The 23,351-nt window shown below is 40.3% G+C and overlaps 2 protein-coding genes across 2 annotated transcripts; both read left to right on the top strand.

Annotated features, from left to right (window-relative positions):
- The first annotated feature begins 1,003 nt into the window (after positions 1 to 1,003).
- On the top strand, positions 1,004 to 4,521 carry htr1fa (5-hydroxytryptamine (serotonin) receptor 1Fa). Its single transcript, XM_084724115.1, has 2 exons — positions 1,004 to 1,119; positions 1,724 to 4,521. Exon 2 carries the CDS (start codon positions 1,725 to 1,727, stop codon positions 2,919 to 2,921), a length of 1,197 nt encoding a protein of 398 aa, XP_084580241.1. The 5' UTR covers positions 1,004 to 1,119; position 1,724; the 3' UTR covers positions 2,922 to 4,521.
- A 5,140-nt stretch (positions 4,522 to 9,661) lies between these two features.
- znf654 (zinc finger protein 654) lies at positions 9,662 to 22,070 on the top strand. Its single transcript, XM_084725374.1, has 12 exons — positions 9,662 to 9,826; positions 11,372 to 11,517; positions 12,254 to 12,335; positions 12,660 to 12,795; positions 13,973 to 14,175; positions 14,762 to 14,898; positions 15,160 to 15,301; positions 16,024 to 16,308; positions 16,404 to 17,519; positions 18,547 to 19,334; positions 20,686 to 21,782; positions 21,901 to 22,070. The coding sequence occupies exons 1-12, from the start codon at positions 9,701 to 9,703 to the stop codon at positions 21,903 to 21,905; spliced, it is 4,263 nt and encodes a 1,420-aa protein (XP_084581500.1). The 5' UTR covers positions 9,662 to 9,700; the 3' UTR covers positions 21,906 to 22,070.
- The last annotated feature ends 1,281 nt before the right edge of the window (positions 22,071 to 23,351 follow it).

The following is a 23,351-nucleotide window of genomic DNA, read 5'->3' on the forward strand; positions in this document are numbered from 1 at the left end:
AATGTGTTCAACACTGTAATGATTATGAAAATGATACGAGGCTTTTATAAAAGAATACTATATAAAGCCAGTAAAGAGGTTAGCTATGGTCCAACAGTAAAAACACTTTATATTGAACCCTTTTAGTCAAGAAGGGCGTTTGGAAGTTTTCACAGTAAATTACATTAGCCTGCACTGTGCCATGTGTTCGGGTTAAGTGAACTGAAATCTCTCATCTCCCTCAGTTGTCATGTAGCCTCGGCACCCCGCTCACCCACCCACCTACCCCCGAACCCACCGCCTGGGAATCGAACGGTCTCAGTAGAGACCCGACAGTCAGAGTTTGGCTGCTTCTGCTCCATCACCACATTAAATAAAAGTACTGTACTTCTTGTGTTTCTATAGCAACAGTTCCCACTCATATCTTCAGGATACTGAGCAATGCGGAGAGTGAAGGAGAGCTGCAATGACGGTTGTACCTGGGCGTTTTGTTTTGATCGTGGCGGCTGTTGGTAAATTAAGAGTTGACCAATATACATACGGTACAGTCCCAATTATACAGTGTGATATTTTTCGGATATTTTTGGTGTCTGATGTTGTGTGACTTTAAATGCAAGTATATTCATGGCAATAATTCCAAAAAAAGTGAAAGAAATTTTAATCTTACTGAATATGAAAAGAAACAGCATTTATTCTGTCGTGTTGTAATAAAAATGACTCAGGATAACCACACCACTGAACTATGTCACTACTGACCCTGATTGGAAGAGCAGAAATCACATTTCTGAATACTTTATTGATTAGCGGCTCACACAGGCAGGCGAACATTAGCTTCTGAAAATCATTCGCTTCATGTGCAGTGATTTTTACTGTTGTGTAGGTGTACTCGTCCTTGGCTTTTTGTTGCTTTTAAGTAACTCTTTTCACTCTTCACTCTTCCATCCCTCCCAATTCCTCTCTCTCAGTTCCTCACATTTTCTCTCTTTTGTTACCCCTTCTTCTCTCTCTCTTTCTCTCTCTTCTAGGTGTTGATGAGTGACAGAGGTGATGCAATGGCAGAGCTAGCCGGCAGGACAGATCAGAGCGGACTGTCTGCTGCACACTGAGCCCACTGGATGCAACACGTTAGAGCCTAGAGAGGTGGGGTTCCTGGAGTTTACTTTGAGAGTTTTGGCTGACTTTTGTGGGCAAGACCTTGAACACAGTCTTTAAAGTACATAAAAGCACAAAACACCTTCAAAATGTAGCGTGACAAACATCCGTTTCACAAGCTGTATGTCAGTTTACTTCCTGTCATTGCTATAGAAACGTTACCTTCACCAACAAAATTAGTTATTTTTGACCCTGCCAGGCGTAAGCCAGCCAGGCATGTGTGTGACCAATGTGCCTAAAGCTTGTATACAGCAGACACACATCTCACTACATTGTGCAAGTAGAGCATTTCAATAAAAACTTCCTTTTCATCTACTTTGACATGTTTATGTATGAAGTGCAGAAAGCAAAATCATTGTCTATGAAAGTGTGGAAGGAGAAGAAGAAAGGAGAATATAGTATAATTCTTGCAACTAAGGAATTTTATTGCACTAAAATGTTGACTACCTGATTGAATTCCATGCCAGATTATAAACAGATTAAATAACAACAAATAATAGTCACAAAAAATATTGTCCTTTTCTGAAAATGACTTTTGGAAAATACAGTTTCCCCAGGCCCCCTTTATGTCTAATACTCAACTCTCTTTCAGAATGGATTTCCCCAATTGCAGTGAAGGGGTGTTTGCCACAAACATCAGTGGTAACGACTCACTGGAGACCACCAAACTCCCTTCCAGCAAGGTCCTGCTTACGGTGACTCTCTCTGTAGTGGCGATCCTGACTACATTCTTCAACTGCCTGGTGATCACAGCTATTGCAGTCACCCGCAAGTTGCACCACCCAGCCAACTACCTCATCTGCTCATTAGCGGTGACCGACCTGCTGGTGGCCGTGCTGGTCATGCCCTTCAGTATTATGTACATCCAAAAAGAAACGTGGGTCATGGGCCAGGTGATGTGTACCATCTGGCTCAGCGTGGATATCACCTGTTGCACATGCTCCATCCTGCACCTTGCTGCGATCGCCATCGACCGTTACAGGGCCATTACCGATGCAGTGGAGTACTCTCGCAAACGCACTGGGGCCAGGGCCGGGGCGATGGTGGCGGTGGTGTGGATCCTGTCCATCTTCATCTCGCTTCCTCCTCTACTGTGGCGACACTACACCGAGGATGCAGAGCAGGAAGACCAGTGCATCATCATCCATCATCACTTGGCCTTCACCTTGTACTCCACCCTCGGAGCGTTTTACATCCCCCTGGGGCTCATCCTCATCCTCTACTACAAAATCTACCGGGCTGCCCAGACCCTCTATATGCGCCGGGAGGCCAGCCGGGCTAGCCGCCACTCATGTATGACCAACGGGAGCATGATCCCGTCGACCTACCCTGCTGGAGATGGCGATGTCGATGGAGGACCACGGAGTCCAGAGCCTGTAAGCCCACCTGAAAAGTCATACTCTGAACCATCCAACGAGGAACCACCACGTGAACGCGTGCGTGTATCGGTTAAGGCTTTCAAGCACAAGTCACGCCGGCATGAGTCCCGTAGTGAGTCTCGTCGGAGCCAGTTTTACCAAGGACCCCGGATTTCAGGATCACGAGAGCGCAAAGCAGCATCTACACTGGGGTTAATAATAGGGGCCTTTGTCATCTGTTGGTTGCCGTTTTTTGTCAAGGAGGTCATCGTCAACACCTGCGGTTCTTGCAGCACTTCGGTGGAGATGGCTGACTTTCTGACGTGGTTGGGTTACCTCAACTCGCTGATTAACCCCCTCATCTACACAATCTTTAATGAAGACTTCAAAAAAGCATTTCAAAGACTTGTTAGGTGCAGTAATTACCTCTGATGGTTACAATTATGCATGATCATACCCATATACTATCACACATACACATGTAACCAGGAGGGGACAAACTAAAGGCTGTAAGTCAGAGAATACTGACTAAATACTGACTCAGTGTGCCTGAGGGAGAATAATCTCAAAGAGGAAAAGGACTGACACCCATTTCCAGGCACTCCAACAGCCTAAATGGCACCAGCTCAGCAATGAGCTTTGCAGCAAAGTTCCACATCGAAGTCCAAGTCCTGCTATTAATAGAACGGCCTGAGATTTCCTCGATGTTAATTGGTGTGTTTGAGGGGACACTGACATGTTAGTTTTTAGAAAATGGGCAATCTCTGACCTTTTTCGGGTCTGGGTTGTGTGCATTAGTGATCAGCCCCATTTAAAGGTCTTGAAATAGCTGACCATTATGTCTGTTCCATCTAATGACCTCCCTTCTATCTAGTCCACGCCACTGGCTGAAATCCAGGACATGTGTAATATACCACAGCATACCAAGTTGTGACTTTCTGTGGCCATAACATGACATGACATCTGATTGACTGTTGCAGTAATTGTTAACAGAAATAGTTGTTGAATGTGTTACGTATTCAGCCATGCAAAACATTCCAACAAATATGAAATAATATGAGCTTCATGTCAGGTAATTTTACCGGCTTAATTCATTTGACAATCTGAAAGCGGGGAGTTATTACCCGCCTTTCATAAATTTCACAACGCTGAACTTAACATGCCATTTTTATGATCTAGGACCAAAGCATACCATTAATAACACATTCTGAAAAGAAAAAAATACTTGGGGACCAATATAAAAATGTGCTTATTTCAACTTTGACTATAAAACGTTAACCTCTCGAGAAGGCTTAGGTTATTAGGGTAACAGGTTCTATAAGACACTGCCACTTTAAGTGATGTTTTTGCACAACATTATGTTCCTTTCAGTTGTTATTTATCTATCCTGGAGCCATTAAACGCCCCATCCCATCTCACTCCCACGCTATAGCCAACACGAAGTTGTAATGAATGTGAGAGCCACTGGTGGAGAAGTCCTCATTATATTAATCCCACTCAAGCACCAGGAATAGAACTACTATTTCTTTACTGCCTCCAAGAGGGCACATGTTGATGGAAATATCGTGGATGAGTCAAGTGTGAGGGTGTACTGTATGCCAGAGAGATAATACAAGGTGTGTCATATGCTTACATCTCTGACAATATGACCAGTATTTGTATACCGTTTATTTCTTTGTCTCTCCCTGTCTCAATAATCAATAATAAACAGTCCTCATATGAATGATGTTCCCCCGTTCCTTTCTGAGTTTATGATAATTTTCTGAGTGAAGATTTGCCAAGTGAGTGATATGAGTGCAGTATATCTCTACGTGTATGGAGAGAATGGCAGCAGGAATAACAGAAATGATTGCTCGCTGATAATCTGTACCTGTAAATGAATGTTGATATGATATACTGCAACCCTATATTTCAGTGTGCTGACAGCTGAGTGTGAGCAGACAGGATGCTCTGATGTGAGTGTGCCCCCTTGTGGCGAACAGAAAGGCTGCAGACCTTCCAATTGTTTGTGATGAGCTGCATCACTCTCTTTCACAGCTGCAACAAAGAGATTCATGAATCTGGAAGTATGTTATTGTTCATTTGGCCTCACCAGTCAAACAAATAAAAGTATTAAAATCTGTGGTAGTGTGCAAGTTGTCTCTGTCTCATAGGCTGTTTCGTGCAAGACATACAATATGTCTGCTTATGAAAAAAGGAAATTTTAATACCTGTCTTATCAAACATGAACATCATGTTTAAATGTTGTGATCTATTTAACAATTAAGGAATTAAAAAAACACTTTTATTCCCACCTTTTCCCACCAGTTTGATGAATATAATGTGTACAAATCAATGATCCTGAGCAGCCTCAGTTGTTCTCACTTGAATATATTACTTTAATACAATACATATCTGTGCACAGAGAAGATCTGGGTACAATGAGTACACATGGCAGAGTTCATACCAAAAGCTTAAAGTAACATTAAATTTATTCTGTATTATACCTTTGGGCGACAGGAGGATAATAATAGTAGAATTATAATATTAATAATGATAGTAATAATAATAAATTGGGGATAATTAGGCTATTACTGTTTAATATTTTCACTTTTGGATAAAATTAATGTTATTTTTACTAGTCTATTTCATTGTGAATAGACTCCTGGAAAACATGGGAAAGCCATAATGATAACAAAATGCTCTCAGAGCTGCAGTGGTAACAGCAAATGAATTAAATAGCGTATTACAGGTCTCAATATTATGGGGCAGCAAAACAAACATTTGTCATTTTAGTAAATAAGTTGGGCAATAAATGACATTTTTCCATCATTCTATGATCAAACTATGATCTGATTTTATGCTGCACAAGGCATGAGTCTGTGACCAGCAGGCCACAGTGAAAGGAGATGGTTACCTGGCTGAGAAAGTTGTTGCAGGTGTGCAGCCTGTCGCCTGCAGCTCTTCATCTAACAGCTCACTGTCACTTACTCCCTGTATTATTTCAAACTGATCTGCCGTCAAAAATACTGAAAATGACTGCTGTCTTGTTTTGTAGACATACTTTTGATAAATGATTGTGGAAAGCCAAGTTTACTGACAAAGACATTGCATTTCCTGTACGTCAAAAATAAAAGTCAAGTCAGTTTGCCAGTGTAATGCGAGTTAATGTGAAGCTGCAGCAGTAGGAAATGTTTGATTTGCATTAGCAGTAACTTAATCCAGCATTTTTTATGCTCACTGAGCTGGATCTTTGCCTGAGCCTCTGCTTGGGCCTTGTTCAGATGGTTCTTCTAACACAGAACATAAAACATTCTAATCTGAAGGGCACTAATATACATCAAACAGTGTTGAAGTTATTAAAAGTTGTCTTTGTCTTTTCCAACTCAGTAATAATACTTGTGGAGCGGATACAAAATGCAAAATGCTTGCTTTGATTCATGCAGTGTTGCCAGCTGCTTCTGGTTCACCTGTGGATCCTGAGCATCCAGGGAAGACGGTATAAGTGGAATTTCATGGTATCACTCCTTCATCCCGTACAGGAAAGTCATACAACGAGGCAGTAAACTAACGCATCCCACTTATGACTCCTGGCAGCCATTTTCACTGGAACGACCGTCACTGAGTTACAACTGCCAGAAATAAGAGTCTGGGTCTCAGTAGTGGGTGCAAGTGTTTGCCCCAGCGTCATCCATTACGGCCAAAACTAAAGTTGCTTTCAGAGTTTGAAAATATAAAGCTTATAGGCTATAATGGCATGGTCCACGTCCACTTATTCAGAAGCTTTCGCAAGCCCACTGAGTCGACATCTGTTATGAAATCTGTCTCCATACAGCAGCACACGAAGGACTGTCTGCACCAGCATGTGTGTGCACATTCCCCAGGGAACATCAATGCAGGCATCAGGCACAAATGAGCCGAAGTCTTTTCTCTTTCTCCAGCGTGGTGAGGAGAACAGGAGGCCTCCAGCTGACTAGCCCTAAAAGAACTGCTGATGTTCTCAGGGGTAAAGAGATCCCTCCTCACCAACAGTAAGGAATTACAAGGTACACAGATACTGTGCCCAGGAACTTGTGCTCTTTCCTGATGCTGATGTTTCCAGTAATTGAAATTAATTTAAGACATTTACCATTTAGGTTAAAATTTCTCTTTAGTGTGCGCTCTGAAACCTAAAGGCAAGAGGTAATTTTGACCTGTCTTAGTAGGAAAAGTACAGGTGTGCATGATCAAATTAATGATGGCTGAATTCTATTTAGGTGCTTTAGTTTCAGGGTCCTCATATAGGCTATTATGAATTCTGATCCACGTCACGCTGTCACAGATTACTGGGACACTTGGAGAGAACCGAGCTAATGTCAGTGTTATTAGTAACACCTGTGCTCTTCCTCCTATAATACGTCTGCTGTGAAAAGGGCTATTTTATGAGCACACAAATTTTATTATTAGCTTCTGCAAAGGGATTCTATATTTCATCTGCAAAATAAACTTTTATATTTTCTGTACTTGTGGTTATTTATGCCTGACTGTACATGAATTTGTTTCTATATTTTTCTCCTTTGAAAAATTGTCCTCCTCTATGGCCACAAGTAAGAGGGTGTACGCACAAATATGGGGATATTTTTTTTCTTCGGGTGACACCTTTGCAGCGGTCTAAAGATCAGATCAGTTTTGAACTATGTTTTCCAAGCTGAGAAACTGACAATCTTTCATACACTGTGACCCCCAAGCTGTATTTTGTATAACATACACAAAAACTAGAAATAATACGTTCTTTAGACATTGGTTATTCCCTAATTAGGCACCGTACACCCAACGGTCCACTAATAAGACATTACAAGCAGCACTTTGTATCAGAATAGATGAAAACTAGAAATATTTCTTTATTAGACAGAATTAGACACTCTTTTAGAAACTTACTGAACTTTCTTAGAGGGTAATTAGGGACACATAACAGAACTGTACTGTAAACTAAACTCTAACTACCCTCTAATAAAGTCTATGAAAGAACATATTATTTCTAGTTTTTGTCTAATTTGATACAAAGTATGGCTCATAATGTCTTATTAGTGTACCATTTACTGGAATTAGTGGTTATCTGCATTTAGCTGTGCTGGTTTACTGTCTCATTAAGAACATATTAAGTCTAGTATGTGTCGAATTTAATACAAATTACAGCTTGTTAGGTCTTATTAGTGTACAGTAAACTAAAGTGTGGCCTGAATCACTTCTGGTGTTACAAAATATGTCAAATTCAGCAAACTTTCATTTCTTCTATGGGGGAGAACAGGGATGTGGCCAAGGATAAAATGAGCCACCCTCTGTATTTAGATAACCATAAACAATGATCATAAATTAAGGAAGTATAGTTCATATGAATTTATCATGGATTCAAGCACATGGAGAGAGTGGTAAGCAAACCAGAGCAAAAGAAAAAAAAAAAAAAAAAAGTGAATAGACCTTTTTCACAGCAGCCATATTGATATGAAATTGTAGAGTAAACACAGATGTTCCCAGTGATGGTAACAGAGTAGTCGAGCCCACATGCACAACACACTGACTCTGTTTGACCTGAACAGAACCAGCATCACTGGTAAAACCTGTGTTTATTCTACTATTTCATGACAAAGTGTTTGCTGTGAAAAAAGGTCTTAGCATTATGTCACTAGGGGTATCAGTATCAGTAATTAAAATAGATATGTTTTGGACATGTTACTTTAAGTGAGTCAGTAAGCTAGAAAACAATTAGACTTTGCATAACTGGAGCAGGAATTATAAATGGTCAGTTTTTGTTTTTATTTTGGGGTGAAATGTGCCAGTTTGGTGATGTCAGGGCAGGTATGTATAGAGTAATCCGTGTTTTTAAGTCCAGTCTGATATTCTACAAGATTTATTTATTTATTTAGGATCTTCATTAGTTATTACCACAGTAACAACTATTCTTCTTGCAGAAACTTGCAGACCAGTTTCATGGACAAACTATTGAAATGCACAGAACTTGTATTTGTGTGAGTTGGTAAGCAAGAATGACATTTCTGATCTTAAAAACCAGGTCAAGGATGAGGTGACCAAATCCCAACAAACCAAGTGGGACAAAGAATAAGTTTGTGTGGGGCAATGTGGAGAAATGTGGGACATGTTATCAATGCTGAGAGATAGTCTAAATTTTTTTCTATTAAAAAATAAACATTTCTATTCTGCCCCTTATCTCCTAATGTCTTCATGCACTGCCCACTGGCTGATTCACCAGCACACAATACACAATAGGTAGTTTGCTGTAGCTGCAATCCCTGTTCTTTGTGATAGTTTCCATCATACTCTGCCTAAATCTGCATAGCATGCAACTTTGAGGTGATCTGTAATTTTTCCCATCGGGTGTAGGGTAGCTAAGACAGTGACAGGTTAACATGGATTTGGCCCAGTGTGTGCACAGTTTGACTTTTGAACTTTTGAAAACTAGAGCCAATCAAAAAGAAATGTGAGATGTTGTCTCAATATGTGGGATGTGGGACAGGGGATAAAAATGTTGTGCAGTCCCACATAAAGTAGGACACCTGGTCACCCTAAAAGCATCCTTGATTATTTTACACCATGAGGCAAGTTGTGCCATAGCACTAACTTTGTTAATGTGTAATTTCTCTAAAACCATAATAATTAGATAACTCATTTTAATTTCGATAGATACAGAAAAACCTGAGGTATATAAATAGAACCAGAACCATATCATTTTTTGTTTTTGTTTTTTTGACAAAGGAAAAATGTATGAGAAAACAGCTTTATAATGAAGTAGTATAATACTTCATAGATGTCTTGGCCTAAAATTTAAATTAAACATGTTTGTTTGGTACAGAGCCCAGAAAATATCACCCCACAATCTGACTATTTTGTTATTCAGTAAAAATGAAAATTTGTGATGTGAAAATAACACCTAATTGTAACCATATATCCAAATTACAATTTCAGTCAAATTAATTGCAATATGACTTTTTTACCGTATTGTGGAGCCCCATTTTTATTTTAATCAACCTGATTTCCTGTTTTATTTTTAAGATGCAGGATTTTAAAATGTTGGAGATGATTGTTTTACAACACTGTCAATCATTTTAAAAACTTTATTAGTATGTTTGCATTTGCGGGGTTGCCAGATTGGTCGTGTTTTGTCTGTGTTTGGGGGATAGACGGATGCTGCCTACAAACCCGGCAACGTTGACTATGCGCTGGATACAGCAGACAGTATGGCGGACAGCGAGAGTGATTTGGAAACAGACGGGCTTGAATTAGCTCTGGACTCACTGTATAATAAACATTGCAGCGAAGAGTCGTCTCTGAGGAGCAAAAGCTATTGCTCTGAGTTTTGTGAGGTACGTTGAACTCAGTTTTTCCATGGTCTACTGTGGCGGCATCTGTTTATTGCTAAGGCTACTAGCTTTGCTAGCTAACATTAGCCTCCAGATTAGCTCTATTTATGCAGTTGTGTAGCTCAGACTGTAGCACAGCCTGTCAGAAACACAAAGCACACATGTTTAACAAAACGTAGAAGGATATATACTGTGTTTCTGCTCCAGTAAATGCATGTAGCAGCTGTGTTTTATGGGATAATCTGCCTGACATTTGATAATGCTTAGCTTTCTTGCTAGTAAGTCACTTAAGCTAAGCTAACGGGGATGAGGTTAACGTTAGCGGCTGGGTCTTTCAGCGTGCTATGTTTCGCCGGACTATTAGTTATTATTGGCGCTAACGCTACACATTCCGTTGTCAAATACCAGTAGTTGAGTTGAAATGCTAGGTGAGTCATCAGTGGGGAAGTTTATTTTTTAGCAATCATGTATCAGCAGTATCGTTATTTGATTACTAGCTACAGGGTGAATTCAGTTCAAGATAGGTAACGTGGGTAGGTAGCTCTTTATTTATCCCACTGGGGGATACGAGGGAATAGGAGAAGGATACTACACAAGGAAAAGAAAAACAAACAACAAAGCAACACAATAAAATAATACAGGTGCAAATAGTACTGATGCTAAAGAGGACTGGCTACATAATGTGCATAGTATAGTGTAAACTTAAGAGTAAAAAGTAGTGTGAAGTAGTGCAATAGACAGTATGCATAAATGAATAATTAGAAAGTATGAAATATGCAATATAATGTGAAATATATGAAAAAAACTGAGCAAAACAGTGACCACATGCATGGTTATGAAATGAGATGTGTAAAACAAATAAGTGTAAAACAGTGATCACACGTATGGTTAAGCTACAAGACTGAGAAATCATTGTATGTGGCCTTGTTGCAGTCATGCATTATTTTGATTCATCATCTTCGGACTTGTCTCTGTTTCTGTGGAGGTGTCAGTTAGAACAAAGTTGCATCATGCTAAACTGCAGCATTACAACATATCACACCATAGTGTTCTCAAGAAAGGTCTGCATTTCAGGCAAGTGACTAATAAAGTTTCAGTGTGACCAAAGACTTAAGAGTTTAACAATTTCAAATTCATCTCGACAGAAAATCCTCTCTGTATGTACAGATAACATCCTTGACATTGTCAAAAAACACTCTAACAATCCCGCGAGATCACAGTCACCCAATTTATAATCTTAAATCATAAAACTCTAATAAGGCCTGGTTGTAACCTGGAGGACTTTGGAGAAAATTTAAATAGTCAGTGTCTCATTATGAACATCCAATTTAATTTTTACAAGAAAAGTTGCAAAAATGTTTGTGAATGCTGTCAATTATAGTTCTTAGACTGAAAATTGGAATCGGCCAAATTCGGAATCGGCAGGTCAGACCCTTCAAAAAATCGGAAATCCAAATCCACAAAAATTGAAAACAGTGCAACTCTGCTTAAATACCAAATTTTTTAATGTTTTCGTGGTGCTCTGCATTTTCATGTTTTCCTGCACAGTTGGTTGAGGAGTACACGGGGCAATGGCAAGTTCCTCTCCCTCAACTGAAGGTGCTGTGGACTGCACTGAGCAGTTTCACCAAAGCCACTACTGCCTTCCCCGACGACTGTCAGCACGTCCACTACGTACTCAGCAGTCTGGCCTTGTAAGTAGTTTGTTACTTGGAAATTTAATATTTTTAGTTATTTAACAGGAATACTGTGTGTTTCACTCTTAAATTAAGTGTTGCCAAAAAGTATGACACTGCAACTCCCTGTGCAAAACTGTTCCTTTTAATGTTGGTGTTCTTGATGTCAACTGGTAATTAGCACTTTGATTGGAAAAGGAAACACATTTAAATAACTAGTTGGTTGAAATTACCCATCAATTGGTCAGTTAGTCTTGGATCCATACAGCATTGAATTTTCTTTGTAACTACAAAGCTAAAGCTCTTAGGAGAAAATGAAAAATGTAAGTCATTAACATTTACTTTGGAAGACAGTATTTGTTGATGTTTTACAGGCAAATGAACCCTATTGTTATGCATTTTCTTTTTTTTAGCCTACCTTTAAGCCTACCTTGTATATGCACAACATAATACTAAATCATATGTAGCAGTGAATGTGGCAGTTTTGTTTGCTTGTTGTTCAGGGAAATGTTGGAGCTGACCCTTTTAGGTGCATTGTCCTACAGCAATGGTGTGCTAATGTTATCTTTTCCCTTTTTTAACTCACTGAAACTACAGCAAAAAAGCTTTTTGAATCAGCTGCTGCATAGTGGCACAGCAGTGTGGTCATGATCTACTCTTTGAAAGTAGCACATGCATGGAAAGGGTCTTATGAGGGTTTCCTTCAGGGCAAGATGTTTTTTGGCAAACTAATGTTCCTCTCATTGTCTTGCAGGAGCTTCTTTGAACTGATGCTGTTTTTTAGCAAAGAAGAATTTGTGGAAAAGCCTTTAAAAGACATCCTTGATTGCTTTCAGGTAAGAAATATTCACCCACTGTCTCAATCCTTAGGTTTCAACAAACTTTCTTAAGGCTCATCTGCCATACCCACCATTAGTTAGACGTGTGTTTTGACTAAAAGCCACCGGCAACCTGCCAAAACCACTACAAAACAGCCACTCTTACCTAAATGTTTTATCAAAATAACAACCTCTTTGATGTTTTCTACTGCTACTCTATCTGTTGTCGTTTTGCTAGTTTTAGTAGACAATTATGAACCAACAATTGTAAAAGTCACTGTCATTGGCCATGTTACAAAAAAGCATCGTCTCTGAAAGAACCCATTTTTACTGCTCTTGCAGGAGTGCCACACTCAGCTGCTGCGGCACCGGAACACCTACCTTCAGCATGTGAAACAGATCATCAAAGCAGGAGGCCCATGGGAGAATCCAGTGCTGCAAGGAATCCTGAAGGAGGTAGACTTGCCACCAAAAGAGGGTAGGTTCATGAGCATATTCAACCAATGATAAAGCATACACATAGAGAACACTGCATTGAGGGAGTGTGACAGGTTGTGCTCTAGCCTCTCTTTCCTGTCAGTCAGACACTGATTGCCATCACACTGTCAAAAGGAGCTCAGCTTCTCCTGTTTTCTATGGATGGAGGCTCAGGTTTGCAGCACTTTTGATCAATTTAAGTCATTTTGTCTTTGTTTTTTTCAAAAACACATCTGAGATCACTAACCTGGTGTTCACTACATTTCTTCTTGCAGGCGTTGTTGCCTTAAATAATTAAATAGTAGCATAACAAAACAAGTGCCTTCAAAAAAAAAAAGGTTCTTATGACCTGTTGTTATTCTTGTCTGCCCCTGTTGACTATTTTTCCTGTCAAAGTCTCATGATCAGTAATGAAATTGACCCCCATCTCACAGGAAGAAGTGTCAGCCTCTTATAACCGCTCGACCAGAGCAATGAATAACCACATTGAGCACAGGCATGTGGACATTAACCTGCACCTGCTAATGTTAGCCACACTGTGTGGCAGCCAGTGTTACCACAGGTGCTGTGATCCTGCTCTGTCTAATAAGATAATGCATTTTGTGAGTTGTTGTGATGTTTTGTAGGATAATGTGCAATATTCAGAAAAGTATTCTCACAAGACTAGAATTTCTAACTTCCATACCTATATTCGTATTCAATACCAGTTTTAGAAGAAAGAAGGAAAAACTGACCCAACAGTAAGGGCATAAACATTCAGATTTTTATCAGAAGTTATCTATAATAAAGCTATAACATGACAACAGATATTCCGCTGAAGCAAATGAAATGAGTGACAAAAAGAGCAGAGCACTGTGAGTAATTTGGAAGAGGAAGGGGTATGTGGGCACTTAAGTGGTGTGTGTCAACTTGCCGTCAGAGAGAAGAGAAAGTGAGAAAGAACAGCTGGTACCAGAGTATTAGTACTGCAGAAAATTAGTATTCAAAGCATTTACAATATTCAGAATTAATATATATTGATATATCAATAATTTTTTAAATTAGTTCACACATTTCAGCTGCATTTCTTAATTTTAGATTAGTCAACTTGTCTGAATTAAAATTTCATTGTAACTGACAGAGAAATAAGTCTCCAGGGACATCCCTAACACTGACACCTGTAATTCCCTCTCTTGCAGTTGAGGACTACTTGAGCTCAGAGTTGCCGGTATTCTTTGAGCTGCGAGTTCGATATCTGCAGGCCTGTGAACGAATGCAAGAGGCCAAAGCCCTGGCTAAAAGCTGCCTGGAGAATCGTGAGGCTGGAAGGCATCTGTTCTTCCATCAGGCCTACCTGACCTGCCTCTACAAGGCCTCACTGCATGAACACTTACACAAGGAGGTAAGAGACAAAGAATGGTTAAGTGGGAAGGCGCCACACGATATGCTTTGCATTACAATCTTTGATATTTGTTGGGGTCTGTACCAAACAAACATGTTTTCTTCCATCTGAAGAACAAGACTTTTAGGCAATGGCATCTATGCAGCATTACAGTGCTTCATTATGATCTTTTTTGCTAACACATTGTTCCTTTTGATTTGGTTCTGGTTCTGTGATTTGGATATTGCACTTGGCTATATTGAGATTTCGATAATATTTGGATAAACTGTGCTGCTGTTGTGGGAAGTAATGAGAATGTGAGGCATGGTGGGGCTGTGTAGATCAATATGTTTGTGCTCTCTTAAACTAATTTGACTGATTAAGTTGTTAAATATAATATAAATCAAACAGTATTGATCAAAACTAATCTCACTGTTATGATGCTTAAGTAAATGATGGTAAATGGACGCTGTAATTATAAGCAGCCAGTTGAACAGATGAATATCGCATCTCATTGACTGTAATGCATTTTGATTTACTTACTTAATGTATGTGGTGTATTTCTGTGCGCGTGTGTGTATGTGCTTCTGCATATCTTATTCCTCAGATGGCAGAGATTGATGGCCGTGATGCAGTGGAGATCATCTGCAACACAGAGAGTGTTGAAAAAGACGAGCTTCTGCTGTCGCTGTGTAAAGCTTTCCTTACCCAGCAGCTACACAATGGAGACATGTACTACATCTGGTAAGAAAGACCTTCAGACATGTACGTCACACTAATACTACACCTGACTATCCTCGTCAGTGTTCGTAGTTGATGTTTGTCTCAGGTTCTATAAATAGCCCAGTGTTTGCTCAATATATGTATGTGGGAGTCGCTGCCGGATGATCTCTGTTTTTTATTTTGGTTAAGTGCCTCTTCTGTTTACTGACTTAGGCATTAGAACAGCTGTTGCCTAATTAACATATAAAATGTTTTTGACTTGTCATCCGCTGCCCCCTGCAGGGACCTGGTGTTCATCTGGAGCAGGTTGCATCTCAGAGCTCATCCCTGTCGACAAGGCTTCTTGGCTGAGTGCTTGCAGTTGGCCTCCTCTGCTACCAACGTCAGAGCCATCTTTCCTTTCATCAAGCTGGTCACCACAGAGGTGCGACTGACACCACAGCATCATCTTTTTTTATGTGGTGTTCCTCAGGACAAACAATAATGAATATTCTAGAGCAGCAAAAATTTGTCAGTTAGTCGCCAGCTGTTAAATAAATCACCATCTATTTAGGTAATTGATTGTTTTGAGTCATTTTTAAGGGAAAAAAGTACAAATTCTCTAATTTCTGCCTCTAAAATGTAAAGAATTTCTGGTTTCTTTAATATCTTTGGGGAAAGACACAGCAAGATATTTGGAGATGTCACCTTGGACTTTGGGAAACAGTGATCAACATTTTTCACCATTTTCTGCCAATTTATGGACCAAACAACGTACTGATTGAGAAAATGAGCAACAGCTTAATTGATAACAAAAATAATTGTTAGTTGTAGCCTGAAAATATTCTGCACATTTCATCTGAAGCATGGTTATTTCTATAAAGTTATTATCAATGTCTGCAACAGGGTTTGATTCTCTGTGAAATTAGATGAGCCTGTTTACATTTTCCCAGGAAAAGTCACGGTGAGTTGTAGTTTAGCCAGTTAAAATGAAGCAAGAGGAGATTTTTATTTATTTATTTTTGAAGTTATATTTTCTGGTGGAAATACTATTGCTTTTGTCCACAGGGGCCTCTAATATGTTTATATATTAATCTCTGCCCTTATAATTTGATTCTTCTATGATTTTATCTTGTTTTAATCACCGCTGTGTTTGTTTTTGGACAGCTGGGGGCTGAAGGAGTCCATATCTGCGTGGAGCTTTGTGCCAGGGCCTTGCAGCTGTGTGACATGCAGTCTGACAGCGTGACCCAGTCCCTGGTCTGCAAGACCATCGCCTTCCTGCTGCCTCAAGACCTGGAGATCTGTCGAGCATGTGCCCTGCTGGTCTTCTGTCAGGAACGCAGCCTGGAAGCTTACAGAACTGTCTGCTTGCTTTACATGCATCCTGACCAGGAGCCGCATCCCCACAACAGCCCTGTCCGGACTAATGTTCGCTTCCATATTCTGCAGGTTGGAGAGGGTGAAAAGGGGAATATATTATATGACATAATTATATATTAGTGTTATAATTTGTGCCTAACATTTTTTACATCTTTGTTTTCCAGATGCTGAAAGAGCGCCTGTGTTTTGACCCTGAGTTTTGGAACCTGCTGACCCTCAGGACCCATTGCTTGGAGTTGATGAGTGACAAGGTCATGAAAGCTGCTGTTCTCAGTGAGATCGAAGAGGAAGAGGAGGAGCTGTTAATAAGTAATTGTGTCAATGACTCATGTACTCAAGGTTTCAATTCCTGCCAGTGCACTGAAGCTGCATTTGGGAAACAAGAACATCCAGAAGGGCAGACTATGGATGGAGAGTCAGAAAAGTGGGTCGCCCCATCAAATAATGTTTTTTTGAAAAGGAGAAAATGGAAGAGAGGGTGGCAAAGAAGAAAACAATCAAAGTATGAAGATGAGGTGGACTTTGGTGATGATCCAGAGTTCAGATTAAATCTCAAATCAATCTCTTCAGGCAATAAGCCTGTGTATTCACTAAGACGTGATCACACTAACATGGAGAATTCTGCTGCTGTAAAAGTCCCTGTAAACCGCAAGAGAGAATACTTGTCTAGATGTGTGAAGAGCCAAATTTTGAAAAGGAAAGGTCGGAAGAAAAGGTGGTTGCAGGGTCTTCCGATGCTGGAGCAGGTGCCGGAGAAGAAGATCAAAGTTAAAGGGAAAAAACGGGGACGGAAGCCTTTATCGAAACTGGAACTCTCCTACCCTGATAATGAAATATGCCTGACAGTAGAGGAATCTGGTTTTGAGGAGATAACTGACACAGAGGACAAAGTGCCAGATATGCCTCACCAACTTGAACACATGAATGATTCTGAGAAAGAAAATGGACTTGAGAAACATACTGGTGTGGTCTGTGGTAGTCGTGTCGGTGAGCAAGCCCAAGAGGAATCTCAAACACGGTTTGGTTCTGAGCTGTGTGACGGTCCTCCGAGTGAGCCTCAAGCTGCTCTTCCTGCTGTTGAAGCTGATCCTGAGCTTGACGGTCCACCCCTTGAGTTACTGGATTGTCCAGTAGAACTGTTACACAGCTACTCTCTTAAATCCAAAAAGCCAGACAGTGATAAACCGGAACCTCCTGAATGCTCAGCGTCAGATGGGCGTAACGGCGAGGCAGAAGAGGAGCCTCAACCCACAGTGGAAACTGAAGTGCCAAAAAAAGAGGTTAGTTGTTGGTTTGCAATTAACCTCCAAGAAATGTCATAATCAGTGGGCTTACGTACTCCAAATGAATTTATGTTGTCTTTCTTGTTAGATGATGCATTAGCAACAATTTTCTTTGAATAAACTATACTGCAGTGTGGATACACTACAGAAACAATTTTTTGCCTTCCAGATACCGATTCTGATACTTGAACTTTGTGTATCAGATGATACTGAATACCAAGAGCAGAATAAATCTTAAGAGGTCATTGCAGTCAGTTTTGTTTTCCCCACATTTTTAGTCCAATCCAGTTCACAATTACAACTAAAAAAAAATCCTGGTTTTACTGCAGCTCTCCACAACAACAAATCCAATCAGGAAATAAAGATTGGAATAACAGCATCTGTATTCACAGTTCCATAACAGAGATTATGTCCAGTGTAAACACTGTGTACTCCTGGTTCTGATGATCAGTTAGTCAGTAACTTGGTCAGATTTGCTGCTCCTCTAAAACACCAATAACTCCTGGAACTCTGACTGGGAATAATACCGTCCACTGGATGATTCCTCTGCTTGACACAGACTCCAGGCACTTCATTACAGGAACTTCTCAAATCTGAAATGCTATCTTATCTCAGTTTAAGATGACATTTAGGATTTTTGCTATTACAGAAGCAAGTTTCTTAACTGCATTTAGGACAAATCCTAAGATAAGTTAGGACGCAGACCCTGGCTTAAATAATTTTTTTTTTAAAAAGCCAAAACAGGGAATGGTGCTGGGAAGCAGAAGGGTCCCATTTTTTTAGGCTAATAAATTATGTGATATTGTATTGGTGCATAAACTTGCATACCCGCTGATGCTCAATGCCACATTTTAGGTAGTAACTGAGGAATTGTCCAATACAGTGACAGCATATTAATAAGGAAAACAGAAAGACATGAAGGGGTTCAAGTGCCGTTTGTTATAAATTTTATTTGATATTCCGCTGACTTTTTCCTGTTGTAACTCTTGGCACTAATTTAATTTATTTGTTGTCTTTTCTGCAGGTGAAGGTCAAGAGAACATGGAGGGACAGATTACTTCGTACTCAACAGTATGCTCACTTGATGCACCACTGCAAGTTCTGCCACAAAGACTATAAAGGCTTGAATGTTATGAGGCATGCTCTCTCACACCTTAAGAGTAGGAAACTAAGATGTATACTCTGTGGAAAACGCTTTAAACAGCTTCCTTTTGCCAAAAAGCATATTCTGGACCACATTGATGAAATGTGCAAGCAGAGACCCCCTGATAAGGAGCCTTGCTCTGTGGACCCACCAGCTGCTAATGGAATAGAAGATAAAGTGGAAAATCAGAGACAGCCTCAGGATGAAAATCAGACTCCCATTTCCAATGAGGAAACTCCTGAACAGAGATCCGGAGGCAAATTGAAAGTGTCGAGCCTCAAGAGGGAAGATCGAATCATCAGAAACCTCCGCACCCTCATCAAAAAGACATCTGTGCTTCACAAAAAGTGCAAGAACCCTAATGCAAATATATTCAAGGAAGTACACTTCAAGGATGAGCAGGTCATCATTCAAGATGGCCTGGTGATAGTAAGAGAGCCCTCTGTGATCGAGAAGGAGGGAGAAGAGGGGAAGGAGATGCCAGCCGCAGAGAATGGTTATGGTGCGGACCTTACATATCACTTGTGTCCCTCGGAGTCCTGTGATAGAGTATTCCTGAGGATCAGCTCCACACTAACAAAGCATGCTATCAAATGCCACACTAATGAAGAGAAGGTGCTGGAGAAGACTTTTGTTTGGGCCAAACACAAGTGCACTCTGTGCCTCAGGTAAGACGTACACCAGGCATCACAGAATCTCATGTGCAGAGGTTTACATGACCATCTTCACATATTTATCTGTTCTATTGTTACAAAAGGCTTTGACTGTGCATGTGTACAAGGTGGGAAATTGGATGGCTTGTACATGACAGCATCTGTTGTGTTAATGTCTGGTATAGCTGGCCTTTAGGGCTGCCCCCAACTAAAGATTTTCGGCTAGAAATTGTATTTCATGTAGGGGAGAGCAGTGTGTCGTCATTTATGAGGCTAAATTTTCCTAGATGTAGGCATCCTTTCACTGTTAAACTAAAAGATTTATATTCAGCCATTGTCATATTTCACATTTAAGGTTTTTACAATTTCATTAAAATTAAGGAATCTGATTTATTTAGTCAAAATGTGTCACTGGGCTGAGTATTTTTTTTTTAATATCTGACATTTAACTGGTCTGCTAAAATAATTGATTGCGATATATAGTAATTAGATTGATTGGCAATTCCAGTTTGAAAATGTAGCATTGGTTAAGGCCGAAGATCCGATTTGACTAAAATGTTAATTTAACTGTTATATACATGGATCTTCTGGCCCAAGCCTCTCTGACAAAGACTGTCAGTCAGCTCTGTCTCTGTGTTGAAGGTATGGATGCTGTGGATGTGTGTTGTTTGAGAGACAGCAGTGGAGGAGCAAAGAGCACATGCACTACACAACTCTGTTCTTTATGAAATAAAAATGGTAAAACAGAAGAAAAAAACGAAACTGATCCCTTTGGAATCAACCCTATTGATGCCAGAATCAATCTTCAAAAACAAGTTGTAGTGTCAGAAGTATCAGTAGTTTGGGATCGAGCCGCACCCCAAGCTACAGCCAATATGTTTGGCTCTGCAGTTTTCCTTCTGCTGCAGAACATCTGTTTTTGTTTAAGCCCATGTCATTCTGCGCACTGCCTGTTTTGAGTTAGAATTAATACTGAATGTTCGACTGCTTATGAGTCGTAACAAGTCATTAATAATGTTTTAGAAGGAATAGATGTTTATAATGGTTTAATTGAACAAATATGTTAACAGAGTCTAGGAAGTAGTAAAGTTGATAGTCACTGAACTCCGACTCTAGAGTGAATATTTCCAGTGCTGTGGGGTTTTGTTTTCAGGATAATGGGCTTAGCTTTACATTGACAGACCACTGACAGTAATAAACAGCTGGTCAACTTGCAGAGGAGGACTCATCTTTGCTTGTCATTGTCAAAGTATAATGTTGCAGGAGGGGCGGGAGGAAAACAACTCACTCCAGTATTTTGAATGTGGACTGCAGTGCCCACTTCTGAATGCTAACGTGTTGCGCTGACTGTGCTTTCGTCCAACAGGCAGATCCAGTTTCTTCAGCACTACAAGGACCACATGAAGCTCCACGATTCTTCTCCCCAGCACTTCTGCTACCATCTTGAGTGCAAGCAGCGCTTCTTGACACAGCAGGAATTAAAGGATCATGTCGTTACCCACCAGCCCTTCAGACCTCAGTGTCCGTTCACAGCGTGTGAGAAGCTGTTCTCTAACCTTCAAAGCCTTTATGACCATGAATGGAGACACTACATCCCAGCACCACAAAGGGACGAGCTCGAGTTGGGACCCGCCAGACTGAAGAAGGAAAACGAGGAAGCTCCGTGGAAGCAGAGAGTGAAGGTTGAGGAGATGTGGCTGCAGAATAAAAAGGGGCAGAGGGAGAGTCCCGCCCTCGATCATGAAGACTCTAGCCCTGAAGATCTCAACATCATTATGAAGACTGAAGACCAGCATTGTGAAATAAGCAACAGCAGTCAAGATCTGTCTAATTATGATAATGGTTCAGAGACAGCAGTCAAACATGAGCCCTCAGATGACAGTAAAGCTGATATCAAAGCTGCCATCAATGGTTTTGAACATGAGACAAGAAACCAAGTTTCAGAGGGAAAGCTGTCCACTTCCCGTCCTGGTGGCGCCCCTGCAGCAACTTCACGCAAGGGCTCTCGATACAGGCAACCCGTCGAACGGGACCCCTTGAATGTCCGAGACCTCGAGGACGTGTCCACTTTGTCTGAGGGAGTCCAGCAGAAACTGGGAGAGCCACATATCACTGAGCACAAATCCTTCAAACCCGAAGATCCCGCCTACGCCGCTTTCGTCAAAGCCCCCTTCATCCGGCCGCCGCCCTCCACCTACCTGGATGAATCTCGGCTCTCCATGCGCAAGAGGAGGTCGTCCGACGAGGCCGCTCCCAGGAAAAACATTTACTGGTGCAATAAGAAAAAGACGGAGCCCACGCCAGAAGAGGAGCAGCAGCAAACGGTTACGGTGGCTCCTGAGCCGAAGATCAGGTCTCGCTGTGACAAATGTCTCTCCTCCTTCAGCAGCTTAGAAGAGTTAAAGAAACACCAAGACCTTAACACCTGCTCTTCACTCTTTGGCTTTGATTCTGACGATGAAAGTAAGTGAGCTTGATTCACTGATTATAAAGAATTTCAAGCCATTCTGGTATGAATATTTTTAATCCAACTGACCCACTGAATAATCCTTTTTTTATTATTTCATTTTATTTTTTTCAGGTTAGTTGTAAGTGAAGAGGAGCTGTAACTGGAGTGACCATTGGACTCTGCCACCTGGCTCAGGGCAACCATTCAACATAAAGGAACACTGGAACCCTTCCTTAACACTCAGATACAATACTAATTTCATTTTTGGATACCAGTTTGCCAAAATGGTTGATTGGATGATTTTCAGCATTTTTGAAGCAATAATTTTGACAGTGAAAACTAGTTTTGAGCACTTTTTTTTGTCCCAAAAAACCATAAGTATTGTACTTTAGGTAAAACAGAACCGATATATTCTCGTTAAATATAATGCTAATGGTGAAGATGTTTAGTAACTGAGAAACTAAATTTGGCCCAACAAAACCTCCCTGGAACTAAAAAAAACACAACAGTTATACATGTACAAATAGTTACTTGTAGCCTTAAAACAACTTCTAATCACAAGACTCATATTTTCCGTTGCTGGACTGTAAAGTAGGGCTGAACAGTTAATCAAAATTGAACAAAATCGCAGTAATGGCCTGTAATTTTCAAATCGCAGCAGGTGCAATATTTAGTAAAGGAAAATGCAGATGTCGTGCTTAGGCTTCCTATTCTACAGACTTAAGAAAACATCTTTGTTTGGCACAGATCACTGCAAAAATCACACCATAATTGCAAATCATATCACAACTGCAATATACAGGGGAAAATAATCAATCAGTTACATATCTTTATAAAATTGTTCAGCCCTGATATGTGCTACTTTAAGGAAAAGGGTTGTGAATCTTGGAATTTTTTTTTTTTTTTTTTTTTTTTTTTTTACAAACAGTACCGAACAATACTTTTATAGCACCAGTCAAATTGCATCTGTACTGTTGAGTGTCAAAACACACCTTGTCATTCAATAGCTAAAGAGTTTTGACAGTTATTTATATTTTTTTATACAGTCCAGTATGGTACAAATACTCCATGAGTTCACATTAGTTCAGTTATCCAGGTTGAGTAAGGTGCTCAGAGTAAAACAGTTTCTCCAGCTGCTCCTTGGTCTTTGAACAGCTTCTTCCTTTAAATTCAGTAATTGTAGCGTGATGTAATTTTGTTTTTGTATTGAAAAAAAAAATGTCAAATCGTTCAGGAACCGGTATCGAAGCCAAGGTATCTGTAGCGGTACTAGTATCAAACCTTTGAACGATACCCAGCCCTGGTCCCCAAACAAATCTCTTTCATGGATACAGAAACTTATTTTGGAGGAAAAAGTAGTTTTTTCTCATGCTTCGCTGGGCTTCTTTCACATGTGGCTCCCTCACACCCGTGGTGTTCAAAATGATGCAAGAAGCATGACGTCATTAACGGCTTCAGCTCATGATTCAGTCCTATCCTGATTTGTCCAAAGAGTATGGTTTTTACATGCAGTATACCACGAATAGTGTGTACAGCTGTATGAAATATAGTGGAAGCTCAATGCATTTTGCCCTGTTTGTTCA

The sequence above is a fragment of the Lutjanus erythropterus genome, chromosome 8 (assembly GCF_056507025.1).
Source record: "Lutjanus erythropterus isolate fLutEry1 chromosome 8, fLutEry1.hap2, whole genome shotgun sequence".
Lineage (NCBI taxonomy): Eukaryota > Metazoa > Chordata > Actinopteri > Lutjaniformes > Lutjanidae > Lutjanus > Lutjanus erythropterus.